The 14191-nt window shown below is 41.1% G+C and overlaps 1 protein-coding gene across 1 annotated transcript in view; it reads right to left on the bottom strand.

Annotated features, from left to right (window-relative positions):
- Positions 1 to 14191, bottom strand: part of LOC119783900 — a 151515-nt gene that overhangs the window by 33252 nt on the left and 104072 nt on the right. Inside the window, exon 2 of the mRNA XM_038285634.1 lies at positions 6939 to 7043. Coding sequence (XP_038141562.1) covers positions 6939 to 7043 — 105 coding nt within the window. The remainder of the gene's footprint in view (positions 1 to 6938; positions 7044 to 14191) is intronic.

Genomic DNA, 14191 nt, shown 5'->3' with positions numbered 1-14191 from the left:
TCACATCCTCCTGGTGTTGCTGGCTTCACTGATCTGATGGCACGGTTCAAGTTGGCATGCGCTGTCCTCACGGCCTCCCTATCACCAGACTTGAAAGCTGAGTTCTGTGCTTTTGGCAAATTCTTTACCTTCCCCTTCATCCAGGGTCTTCAAGTTAGCCTGGTTAAAATCCTGAGCAATGATGATAACGCCCTTTGTGTCTGCAGATGGAAGCTCAGAGATAGGCTGGTATAGAATCTTCATGAAAAACCTCTTTTGTATTATGGCTAAACAGAAGCAGTATTTCTATTAGAATGCCAATATAAGAGGTCTTAGATTGCAAGATATCTGATCTTAGTTTTTGGCTCATATCGGACTTATTTCTGATATCAATATTGAATCGAACATTTAAACATATTGTACGATTGGTAAAAGCTAATTGCTCCATTTTTAAAATCATGAAGAGTTTGACAACTCAAATTTGGCTGATGTTAATAAATTAATGTTTAGTTTGAGATCTGTACATTAGATAAAGTGCTAAAATAGAATCTGTCAGCCTACATGAAGTAGGTTCAAATATCTCAAAATGCAGCACATTTAACTCAGATCGAACAAAATTAAATAAAAAAAAAGAACCTGCAATGTACACAATATACAGTAAGCTTTTCTTGGTACTGAGATTGCTTAGGTAGTTAGGAGCTGCAGTAGCTTCATCCTCCATGCATCCCTATAAAACTGCAAGCTCTATAAATTAAACGAGGGAGGAATACGGTTGTCCTTCTTGCATTTCGACAATTTCAGCCAGAAAAAAGCAACACAGGTAATATGACTGAGCATCATTGTAAGAATCAGTCACAGAAATTTACTAAATAGGTTAAACTGTATGTCATCTTGGATTCAATAAACTAACTTTGGCATCAGGTATAAGTAAAACTAATGCCACTGGGGCAGACTTCTTGCGGATTGTGCTGGTCAGAGATGGGAAGTAACGAAGTACAAATACTTCGTTACTGTACTCAAGTAGATATTTCTGATATTTTTACTTTACTTTACTACTTATTTTTATGGCGACTTTTTACTTCTACTCATTACATTTTTACACAAATATCTGTACTTTCTACTCCTTACATTTTTAAAAATTGGCTCGTTACTTTAGTTTTGAATCATTTCAATGGAGTTACCGTTATTATTTTTCACGTCATCAATACCAAATTCAATCTAATTGGATGGGAATCTACGTTGTATTTGACGCACCACTACAAGATGAATCGACAGATTCGGCGGTATTCATTGGCGGCAAATCATTGCAGCTTGGTGGCGGTGGCGTTAGCATAGTAGCATGGACGACGAGATGATTGAAAATGAACACAACGGAGATCTAGTCCTATTGGCAGACATCCATTTAAAATGTAGGCAACGGCATGAAAAAAGTGGTTTCTACTTTTACTTTTATACTTTAAGTAAATTTACAAGCCTGTACTTTGTTACTTTTACTTGAGTAAAGAAGTTTAATCAGTACTTCCACTTTTACCAGAGTATTTTTTAACACAAGTATCTGTACTTTTACTCAAGTACGGAAAGTGAATACTTTTGCCATCTCTGGTGCTGGTCATGACTCATAATGCCGTTGCTGCATTTTGGAGTTGAAATCTGTATTTGATTAGATTTAAATTTTATGATCTCGGCACTGATACTTGCTCTGATTACTCATTTCATCCACCTTCTTAGCTCCACCCAGTTCTCATAACCTGATTATCTGATCCACCTGCTTTAGTCTCTATTTAACCAGCCTTCAGACCCGTCATCAGTGCCAGATTATTTTTGAGTCATTGGTGAGAAGTATTATAGAGTTCCCGTATTCTAATTACCCGATCCTGATCTGTTCTGCCCCTCGACCTCTGAGCCTGCCTGTGTCTGTCTCATCTCTTTGATTTTTGACTCCTGCCGGAGCTCTTCCTGTTTGACACCTCACTGGATCTTTGACCTCATGGCTCTGACAATAGACTGAACTATAAGACCTGATTAGTGACTCCCACGTTCATTACCATCCACTTCCAGAAAGGCTTTGTCACTAACCGTTTCTCTCCTCCTGCAGAGGTTCCTGCCTTTGACTCTGACGTTCCTCACTTTGGTTCAGCTTTCTATAGATGTTTCAAACTGTTTGTCCTCCTTGAGTGCTGGATACTACTGTTCTGATTCTGACATTAAGTAGAGATGTAGGGTGTTGATTATTTAATCTAAAATTAAATGAACTTATTGTTCAACTAACAATGAATTGATATGCAGCAATAAAAAAAATAAATAAATTAAAATTGCTGTTATACCAAAGAGACTACTTAAGAGAGAAAAGAAGGTCTAAGGCCACAATGGACTCCGATTTAGACTCTGAGGTGTACCCTTAAACACACCAAAACAGTTACTGCTATAAAACTTCCAACTTGCTAGCAGTTGTAGTTTTTCAAAGAGGGCCGGGGGGGGGGGGGGGGGGGGGGTTGCAGGGGGCGTTGGATAGTCTATGGTATCATAGTCTATGGTCGTTTCTCAATTCACGAGAACGCGAGTACGCAAGCACATATCTATATTGGAACAGAAGCGTACTCGTGACGTCATCACATGCAACGTTCTTTAGCATTTCTTTAACAGTCAGAACTATTTATTCCCTACACAAAACATTTTGAAAACAATATTTTTTATTTCTAAAGCTTAAAAAACATTTTAAAAAATTACCTCAGTCAGATAAACACAAAACAAATGGACGTTTGGCCGAATTAAAGCAAAAAACCGCCATCAGAACGAGCAGTAGTTCACACATAACTAGACCGAGAGAAGTGCACTACAGACGGGGTAAATTTAGCCCTGGCTGCGGTTACCCTCGGAGGTCTGCTGGTCACTCTGGTCCGCTCAACGTCGGACTTTTTTTTGTAATTTCGCACTAACTCTGTAAACAGGCCACACAGGGAGGCTTAAATGTATAATGTTATCGCCTCAAACGATTTCAAAACTTACTTTTGAAGAACAACAGCAGCAGAAAAGGGAATGTTTAACTTAACACTGTGAGCGCTGTCTGGAATGAAGCTGCAGCCGCGGGGCATTCTGGGGAAGCGGTCAGTCTGAAGAACGCACAAGTCTGCTCTGATGCATGCTCGATAAAGAGGGCGGGGCGAGAACAACATCCGAGGATTTGGTGCGTTCTCGAGAATTGGAACGGTACTCAGGCTGAGGCTGATGACGTGTCACGAGCACACGAGAACGCTCAAGAACGCATATTGAGAAACGGCCTATGTCTATGATAGTCTATGTTTGCTATGTTTTGTTATTTTCAATGATACAAAACTTTGTAGTGGGTAAAAAAGGCAAAAATGAGAAGGAAAACGACTTTATCAATTAAAACACTTTTTCCTTTTAAATACTTTTCTTTTGAATATCTTCTATAACAATATACCAGATGTTGTATTTCTCTGGTTGTCCTGTAAGATGTAAATCTAGAGGCTAAACAATCCTCCTTTATCTCAAACACAAAACAATCACAACATTCTCATCTTTCAGAAAAAGCAAAAACAGTTTGAATGATGTGTAGCTTTTTCAAAAATGATTCCCAAAAAAGACAACTGGCCGACAACTTTTTGCCGCTGGCAGAGCTGGATATGTGCAGGCCGCAGAAAATTACTGCCAGAAAATCCATTTCCTGTAAATGTTGCAGTCTGCAACAATGTGCCCTAAATGCTTCTTGTCCTTAAAAAAAACCCCTAATAACTCTGACAGGCCACCAACTATGAAAAATGTTATGGCTCTTTCATTGGTGTGCAAGTGAACAAATGATAATTGTGGCAAATGCAAGCCTCCCATGGTCATCTCTATAGTTTTGAAAAGATCAGAGCCGCTGTTCCCAGCTCTCCAGTCCTCCACTTTCAACAAACCATGGTAAGGTTGGTGACCTAAGGCTGAACAGATCTTAAAATGGTAAAGAAAGAGATGACAAAAAAAAAGTATTATAGATGCACTCACTTTATTCTTTGATTTCTTAGGTTTATATGCAGTAAATAACACAAATCTTAGGAGAACTAGAAATATAAACCAGACTGAATGTTTAGCTTCTTAGTTTTTGTCCAAAATGTAATGGAAATGAACTGGGATTTTTTTAGACTCATTGACACAGAGCAGTACTTACATTCTTCGCAATAGTAAAAGTACAGACACCAGTGTAAAAAAAAGATTCATAAAAGTAAAAGTACTGATTGACGCCTGAACTTATGTTAAAGCTACATCCATGTAGCCTGACGTAGTCCTACTCAATTCTAGTCACAATATGAGTCTGACACTGCTCCATAGAGCTGTGATTATGGGGCGTGTTTCGAACGAACCAGGAAAAAAAATGCCTCTGCACTCAATTGGATAGACCTACAACCAACTAGAGCAACGGAGTGCGTGACATATGTTAAGCGACCAAGGGAGCCAGCTGATAAATTAAACTTTTGCCGAATCCCGTAGGAAGGACGCCAAAAACATCTTTCTTTCAACAATTGCGTTGGTCGCGTTTCTCTGTTCCTCTTTTAAAATTAATTTGCTGTCGATATCTTCTAGAACAGACCTAATAGCAGAATCTACTCACCTCAACTCTCCAGCGGCAGCCATTGTTGTTGTCACCCATGCGCGCTTTGGTGACGTGGTTGATTACGTTACTGTTGATCATCTGTCCATCATCGTATAAAGCCCGCCCTGACAATTTGATTGGCCCGCCAGATATTGTGCGAGCATACTCGCGCTACTGTTGAGCAATGCCAGACCGAACTTCCCGACCTCAAACGTTGTGGGCGGGACTAAGTTCGGAATGGCACCCAGGCTAACATCCATGTTCCCATCAACTCGATTCGCTTCCTGATCGCTTCCTGATCCTTAATGAAAACGTTTTTTTGCACCGTTTTTTCTTTCCCACACTGTTTGTTTTGGGGGGTTTTATCGCACTAGTGGCTCGTTTTTTGGACAGTAGGCTGACAGGAAAGGGGGTATGAGAGAGGGGGAGAGACATGCAGCAAAAGCACACACACACAGCGTTTACATTTGATCACTGCTGCACTTTATGGAAAGGAAATATTCATTTACTGTCTGAGCTAGGCTTTACTAAATGAAATTTCGTTTTGTATACACTCTGTGTATACGAAATGACAATACAATTTGTCTAAGTCTAAGGTGGTAAAACCGGCCAGCTGGTACTGGTCAAGGGGCTCTCTCAGTCCCTGTTCTCACATTGATTCCCCTGCGCTGCTGCCTGAGCTCAGGAACACTGTCTCACCTTACCTCTGTCATCCAGGCGTTCCATTTCACAAAGCAGGTTTACTGAATTAGTCTTCTAAACATTGAAATATGGGAAACACTCAGGTTTCCGTTGAACATACAGAGTTTACCAACCTCTGCTTCAGTCCCCATGATAACATTCTCCCCTTGCTAACCTGGTCAGGAGCAGGTTTTGTTCAGTAAACACAGAGTGCCCTGTGTCTCTGCTCTCCTTAGAGCCAGTCACGTTGTTTTATTTCCTGATTTAATCTGATTTTTATCAGTTTTGTGCATAAAATAAAAAGAATCATTCACTAGGTCCAGTAGACTGGTATAATTTATTTTTTTTTACTTTCTGAAATTTTCTGCTGCAAAAAATGTAATTTAGAAAACATATTATTACAGCTCAGTCTAGGAGTGTTATTTAGATCAGGAAGAATCTTATTTTAGTGATCTAAAATAAATGTAAACACGGCCTGCCGTAGACCACTTCATTTAACCTACGTATTAACTCTAGCAGCAAACTTCTACTCCTCCTCCTTTGCATCTGTAGCGCTGTTTCTCTGTCTTTGTGTCACCAACACATTCTCCATTTTTTTTTTATTTCTTCATTAAAACCTCTAGTCCCGGTGGGGTGAAATAGGCACTTCCTGTTGCCTGTTGTCATGATGACTCGTCGAATCGGCCTCCACTGATAATGGCTTTTCGAACTTGTTACGCACATATTTAACTCTGAGTGGAGCTAGGTAAAGTTGATTGAACTAATTCATTGCAGCTGTTGTAAAACTGAAAATTCAGAGTTCCCGTCGTTAGGCTAGATCAATTTAGAATTGCGGATTTGAATCTGAGTTTGTTAAACCTGCTACTGAAAATGGACCCCAGGTGATTTGTCCCCCTGTTTTGGGCACTCTGAGCCAAATAAACATGGACCCTGTGCAGGGGAAAGATGCAAGTCTGCTCAGAGGAAGAAAAAACATGCAACAACCAGGGATTTAAATTGGTCGTCTTCATAATAACAAGGCGGTGCCTGATTGTGGTCTTGAACATTTTATAAAAGTACCCTTTTAGTCTATGTAGGATTTATATATAGGCCTAACTTGCTACAGTCCCATGCCAGCGTAATGGCGATCTCTATAGTCACTACTTGATCAGCTCTGTGCTGCCGTAGTGCAAAGATGTCTGCCTCGACAAATGGAAACCGACTCACATGTAATTATAACCAGCAATGTCTAAGGCAAGCGCAAACATAAAGACTGAGACGTTTAGTTCATAGGTGATTATACATATATATTTATAACACTTATGTCAGTAAATCCCTGTAACCATTAAATACTGTCCTTTTAAGCCAAAATTAGGTCATATCCATTTACCAAGCAGGTGATTACAAAGCTTTGCACATTTTTTTAAGTTTTATGCATAGAAAAAGCATTTAGCTTTAACTAAACTTTGCAATTATGAACAACTCACTTTTTGTCCAAACAAATACAATCTCAATAAATTATATTATATAAATATTTTTTGAATCTGATAAAATGGGGGAATAGTTCAACAGTTTGAGTACTTCAGCAAGGCTCTGTAATTTGTTGGTGGTCAGAGGCTAGAGTCCTGTTTCACAGTGTGGTTTATAACAAATCCACACTACTGCTTAGCAGGATGAAGAAGGCCTCTGAGCGCCTTGTTAAACTCACCTGCTTGTGATTGTGGTCATAGGAGTTGATATGGTTCTCGTACTGCTGCTGTCTCACATACTGCTTGTTGCACAGCTCACAGTAGAATCTGGAGTCTCCCTCCTCCTGTAATGAGAAAGAGAGGAAAATGAGGAAAACGCTTTATTTAAAGCGTTTACATCTTTGTAAAGATACAAAAATGAGATTAAAGAAAGAAACGGATCCCACTGTAAGCTTTGTTGGGATTTCTTCTTCTTTTTTAATAACCCCACCTTGTAATCTTTTGATGTTACATCAATGATTTTCAGTATTAAATGCAATTAATAATTTTATGAAAATACAATAAAATCATAAAAATCATAATTTAAACTGGGTTTTCAATGTCTTTTCAACGATCTGAAAATTTTACTTTTCAATCAAATGCAGGCGCTGGGAAGTATATCATGTCGTCTTTTCAATACATTTTTGCTCGCTGGGAAGACATAATTGTGGACCTTCCAAGGAACCAAAGTTACTCTAAGGGTTCAATAAGCACTAATACTGCCTCGTCTGTTCCTGTTTGGCTGTGACTCCATCCTGGAGAGAAACATCAGCTGTGCTGCTTCCATCAACACTCTTGTTTATAGATGCTGGAGATCGGCCTGTTTTCCTGTGTGGTCCTGTTTCTCTGACTGTGACTGGCTGGATGTGCTCTCTTCATCCTCTGACATGGAAGCTGGCTTGGAGCTCATCTGCCTGGCTGTGTGTTTCCTGGACGGGGCCGCCTTTTACAGCTGCTTTCTGTATCTCTGCTTCTGTCTCCTTGAACCCCAGTGGGCCTCAGCAGATGGCCGCTCACACTGAGCCTGGTCCTGCTGGAGGTTTCTTCCTGTTCAAAGGGAGCTTTTCCTCTCCACTGTCGCTACAAGCATGCTTAGTGTGAGGGATTGCTGAAGAGTCAATGAGTCAATGCAATCAACTGGTTTTCCTTATATAGAAAACGTTGAATGAATCTGACTGGATGATCTGGTTGAACTGTAAAGTGCCTTGAGATGACGTGTTGTGTATTTGGCGCAATAGAAATAAACTGAATTGAAATTAATTAATAGATGAGGAGACTTCTGTAGCATCAGTTAAGCATAGAATTAATCAGTTCTAACTGGTCTAGTCAAAGTCTAAACTTGTATGATGGAGATTCTGTGCTTGAAACAAACCAGTCCTGTTTGATGAGGCTGAATGTAGTCTTTGCTGTTAGACAATTCATTGTAGTCAAGCCCTGGATTGTACAGCAGATTACAATGAGCTCATGTTTTACTGGCATGAGTTCTTGTAGATTCTTTAATGAAAGGAAAGTGGGGAGTGGTGGAGATTTGGAACATGGTTGTTTCTATGAGTGCACGCAAAGCTCACTTACCAGTTGGTACATGTTAATAGGAAACATATGTTGTTAACAGATAAGACCCTTTGTGACAAACAAAGTTTTTGTTTCATTGATTCAGTAAGGAGTACTCACAGTCTGGCAGGAAGTGAGTCCAGTCATTTAAAAAGCTAGAGCAGCCCAGAGAATGTGGCCCTCGGACAGCTGACTGCGTGCTTGTTGTATCTAACTGCTAGCACTGATTTCTGTACCATTTGCTCTACCAGAAAATGAATAATTTTCAAAATCTTTTTCTATTCTCACATGAAAGACATTGCTCTAAAGCAGATCAAATGCAGAATCAAGAGGAGCAGAGGTTAAGTGAAGTAAAAGTGTAAAAACGATTACACTACACAAGAAAATAATTACGTATTACTAAAAACACTTAATAGCCATTATTGGTGATTTATCTTTAGAGGTGGGGATTAGCTAGGGCACCATTTAAAAACCAGTGCAGTTGCCAAGGACTACAATGGTGGCAAAAAAAAAGGTAAAAATGTCTCATTGAGAAGAAGAATGTGTATTTGCATACATTAACCTTAAAGAAAATACAGCTGTCGGTTTCGGGGGAATGTGTTTAAATGCCACACTGTATGTGCAATATTTTGAGCAATTAAAATAACTGTACTTTAACTGCTCTAAAAACTGAGGAAAAAACAGAAATAAAAGCACCTGATGAATTGATTTCCTAAATATTGACACACTGGTAAAATGTTTGCCTGGTTTCGGTGCTACTTTATGTTGTTAGCTCTTTGTCTTTATAAGCTCTTCAACTAAGTTTAGGTTGTCCTGGTTTGTGCTCAATGTTCTTAGTCATATTAAAAATTAAGATCAAATTACATTAAAAATGGGAAATTTAATGTCCCTGTGTAATGACTCAGAACAAAGGGACCCAGTATTCAGACAAGACAGACAAGACAAGGCTAGGGCGTCAGAGGCAGGTAACTCTGGTTTAGAGTTCAGACCGTTACCCCGAGAGAACGAAGTTGAAATCTGACAGACAGCTGACAAGAGAGTACTGGATACTGAAGAATCCAAAAAAATAAAAAAAACAGGTCAGGCAAACAGATCAGAACTGGGGTCGGCAGGTACAAAGGTCGGAAGACCGAAACGGGTCAAAATCAGCCAATTAGAACACTATTAGTAATGCTAGAAAACTCTCACCAAAGAATGATCTGGCACTGATGACCGGGACCAAGCAGTTTAACTAGAAGTAGGAGCAGGTGGATCAGATGAGCAGTGATGAGAAACAGGGCAGAGTTAGACAGGTGAATGAAATGAGCAATTAGGCCAGCCATCAACACCTCGATCATGACACCCTGGCCCAGTTTAACGTTCTATGTTTGTGTCATTTTATAAATACAATTCCAAGCAGATGCATCTCAATTTTTGCATCAGCCTTGGAAATTTCTACTGCTCTTAGCCAATATCCAACCCATGGATGAAGTTATCTTTGCCCAGGCACAATTTTTCCCTCCCAAGTTTCCCTGGAAACTCGAGGAAGACAGAAAGCCATGACACACAAAGACTGCACAGTCAAGCACAAAAGAAGCGTGATCAAGTTAGAAACCATTACCGATAAAATAAATCCTGAAAAATAGCCTTCACATCTTGTTTGTGTAATTTTAAATCATGACTGCCTCCAAATTAGTCATAAAATTAAAATGAAAACAAAACTGTGTAGGTGGGACTGAGGAGTTAGAGTCAGAGCCAGCATGTGCAGTAAAATGTGTTTATGGAGATGCGTATTCATCTTACTCAGGCTTTTCATTTGTTACCTGTCATAGGGGGTGAGTGTGTAACGTTGTGTGTCTAAGTGTGTGTGCTCAGACTTTCTCATATAGAGCGATAGAGTGAATGGATAGATAGAGTGGCTTCCAGTGGGTAATGGGTTCTTTAATCAACTGACCAATGAGAGGAAGAAAAGACAAAGAGAGAGACTTAGATGTATGCCTTGATACCCAGGGAGAGGTTTGTAGGTCATACCATCCATCCATCCATCCATCCATCCACTGATCCATCCATCCATCCATCCATCCATCATCCATCCATCCATCCATCCATCCACTGATCCATCCATCCATCCATCCATCCATCCACTGATCCATCCATCCATCCATCATCCATCCATCCATCCATCCACTGATCCATCCATCCATCCATCCATCATCCATCCATCCATCCATCCACTGATCCATCCATCCATCCATCCATCCATCCATCATCCATCCATCCATCCATCCACTGATCCATCCATCTATCCATCCACCCATCATCCATCCATCCATCCATCCACTGATCCATCCATCCATCCATCCACCCATCATCCATCCATCCATCCATCCATCCATCCACTGATCCATCCATCCATCCATCCACCCATCATCCATCCATCCATCCATCCATCCACTGATCCATCCATCCATCCATCCATCATCCATCCATCCTTCCATCCATCCACTGATCCATCCATCCATCCATCCATCCATCCATCCACTGATCCATTCATCCATCCATCCATCATCCATCCATCCATCCATCCACTGATCCATCCATCCATCCATCCACTGATCCATCCATCCACTGATCCATTCATCCATCCATCCATCATCCATCCATCCATCCATCCATCCACTGATCCATTCATCCATCCATCCATCATTCATCCATCCATCATCCATCCATCCATCCATCCTTCCATCCATCCATCCATCCATCATTCATCCATCCATCCATCATCCATCCATCCATCCATCCTTCCATCCATCCATCCATCCATCCATCCATCCATCCATCCACCCATCCTTCCATCCATCCATCCATCATCCATCCATCCATCCATCCATCCATCCACTGATCCATCCATCCATCCATCCATCCATCCATCCATCCACTGATCCACCCATCCTTCCATCCATCCTCCATCCATCCTTCCATCCATCCATCCTTCCATCCGTCATCCATCCATCCATCCATCATCCACCCATCATCCATCCATCCATCCATCCGTCATCCATCCATCCATCATCCATCCATCCATCATCCATCCATCCATCCATCCATCCATCCATCCATCCACTGATCCATTCATCCATCCATCATCCATCCATCCGTCCATCCATCCACTGATCCACCCATCCTTCCATCCATCCATCCATCTTCCATCCATCCTTCCATCCATCCATCCTTCCATCCGTCATCCATCCATCCACCCATCATCCATCCATCCATCCGTCATCCATCCATCCATCATCCATCCATCCATCATCCATCCATCCATCCATCCACTGATCCATCCATCCATCCATCCGTCATCCATCCATCCATCATCCATCCATCCATCATCCATCCATCCATCCATCCACTGATCCATTCATCCATCCATCCATCCATCCATCCACTGATCCATTCATCCATCCATCCATCATCCATCCATCCATCCACTGATCCACCCATCCTTCCATCCATCCATCCATCATCCACCCATCATCCATCCATCCATCCGTCATCCATCCATCCATCATCCATCCATCCATCCATCCATCATCCATCCATCCATCCATCCATCCATCCATCCACTGATCCATCCATCCATCCATCCATCCATCCATCCATCCATCATACATCCATCCATCCATCCATCCATCATCCATCCATCCATCCATCCTTCCATCCGTCATCCATCCATCCATCCATCCATCATCCATCCCTCCATCCATCCATCCATCCATCCATCATCCATCCATCCATCCATCCTTCCATCCATCCATCCATCCATCAATCATCCATCCATCCTTCCATCCATCCATCCATCCATCATCCATCCATCCTTCCATCCATCCATCCTTCCATCCGTCATCCATCCATCCATCCATCATCCATACCATACCATACCATACCAACTTTATTTATGAAGCACTTTATACACCGAACAGGACCAAAGTGCTGTACACAATCATAAAATACAATAAAATTATAAAATAGAGAAAAAACGAGTGTAAAATACATATTAGTATACAAAAAGAATAAAACAAAGTAAAACGTCTCAAATTGTGTCAAAAGCCAAGGAAAAAAGATGAGTCTTAAGAAGGGACTTAAAAACAGCAAGAGAAGAGGCCTGTCTTATGCTCAGAGGCAGATCGTTCCACAGCTTAGGAGCTGCCACAGAAAAAGCACGGTCCCCTCTGAGCTTGCATTTCGTCTTTGGGACCCTCAGAAGCAACTGATCAGCTGACCTGAGGGAACGGGAGGGTGTATAAGAATGTAACAGCTCAGACAGATAAGAAGGAGCAAGGCCATTAAGAGTTTTAAAAACAAATAAAAGAATTTTAAAATTAATCCTAAAATGTACTGGCAGCCAGTGTAAGGAAGCTAAAACAGGGGAAATGTGGTCGAATTTTCGTGTACCTGTTAAAAGACGTGCAGCAGCATTTTGAACCCTCTGAAGATGAGAAATATACAAGTCGCTGACCCCTGTATAAAGTGAGTTACAGTAATCCAGCCGTGTCGTCACAAATGCATGGATCACTGTTTCGAAATGCTGTCTGGAAAGAATGGGTTTTACTTTTGCTAGCTGCCTTAAGTGGAAAAAGCTGGACTTTATAACGGCTCTGATGTGCGCTTCCATTTTAAGACCAGCATCCATCTTAACCCCTAAATTTGTAATAACCGGCTTAACGTACTGAGCCAAGGAGCCAAGACTAGTCACGGAATCAGCAGTGGATCTGCCAAAGATCATTACGTCCGTCTTGTCCTCATTGAGTTTTAAAAAATTTAGGGCCACCCAGGCCTTCACATCTTCAAGACATAAAAACAGAGACCGAAGAGAGGTGGAGTTTACATTCTTTAGCGGTAAGTATATCTGTGTGTCATCTGCATAGCAGTGAAAGGCAATCCCATGTTTTCTTAAAATAGAGCCGAGCGGAAGAAGGTAAAGTGAGAAAAGGAGCGGGCCTAGAACTGAGCCCTGTGGGACACCACACGACAGTGGAGCAGAGGGGGACCTATGGCCATCAAGACAGACACAAAAAGTACGTTCAGCCAAATATGATCTAAACCAATCTAGAGCTATGTGACCGACGCCCACCCACTGTTCCAGACGGGAAAGTAAAATGACATGATCAACTGTGTCAAAAGCAGATGATAAATCCAACAGCACCAAAACAACAACGTCACCTGAATCAGTTGCTAAAAGTATATCATTAAAAACTTTTAAAAGGGCTGACTCTGTGCTATGAAATGGTTTAAAACCAGACTGAAAAACCTCTAATACATTATGTTCATTAAGATAGGCCATTAGCTGATTACAGACTACCTTCTCAAGAATTTTTGAAATAAAAGGCAATTTAGAGATAGGTCGATAATTTGCCAGAACAGTAGGATCCAAAGCTGGTTTCTTAAGTAGAGGCTGCAGAACTGCATGCTTCAGAGCGTTAGGAACAACGCCTGAGGACAAGCTACTATTTACAAGAGCAAGGACAGAAGGACCTATAGCAGAGAAAGCTTCTTTAAATAATTGGGGCGAAATAACATCATCTGGAGAACCAGTTGGCCTTAAGTGATTAACCACCTCCTGCAATAATTGCAAGTTCACACATTCAAAGCTGTGGAAAACACCAGAACAAGGCACCACAACTGAAGGATCATAAGAAGAGGGGATAATCTGGGCCCTAATAGAAGCAACTTTCTCATCAAAAAAGTGTAAGAAGTTTTCACATGCAGCAGGTGAGGTCTCCATAAAGCCACTATGTGAATCGTTTAGAACAGAGTTAATAATTTTAAATAGGATAGCAGGATTCTGACTATTTGATACAATCAAACCCGACAGGTATTTTCTTTGGCTGCCTTTTGCAATCCTTTGATAACAGCGCCAACATTC

This window comes from Cyprinodon tularosa, unplaced genomic scaffold (genome assembly GCF_016077235.1).
Source record: "Cyprinodon tularosa strain WSP-4 unplaced genomic scaffold, ASM1607723v1 ctg213, whole genome shotgun sequence".
NCBI lineage: Eukaryota > Metazoa > Chordata > Actinopteri > Cyprinodontiformes > Cyprinodontidae > Cyprinodon > Cyprinodon tularosa.
This window is presented reverse-complemented; position numbering and strand designations above follow the sequence as displayed.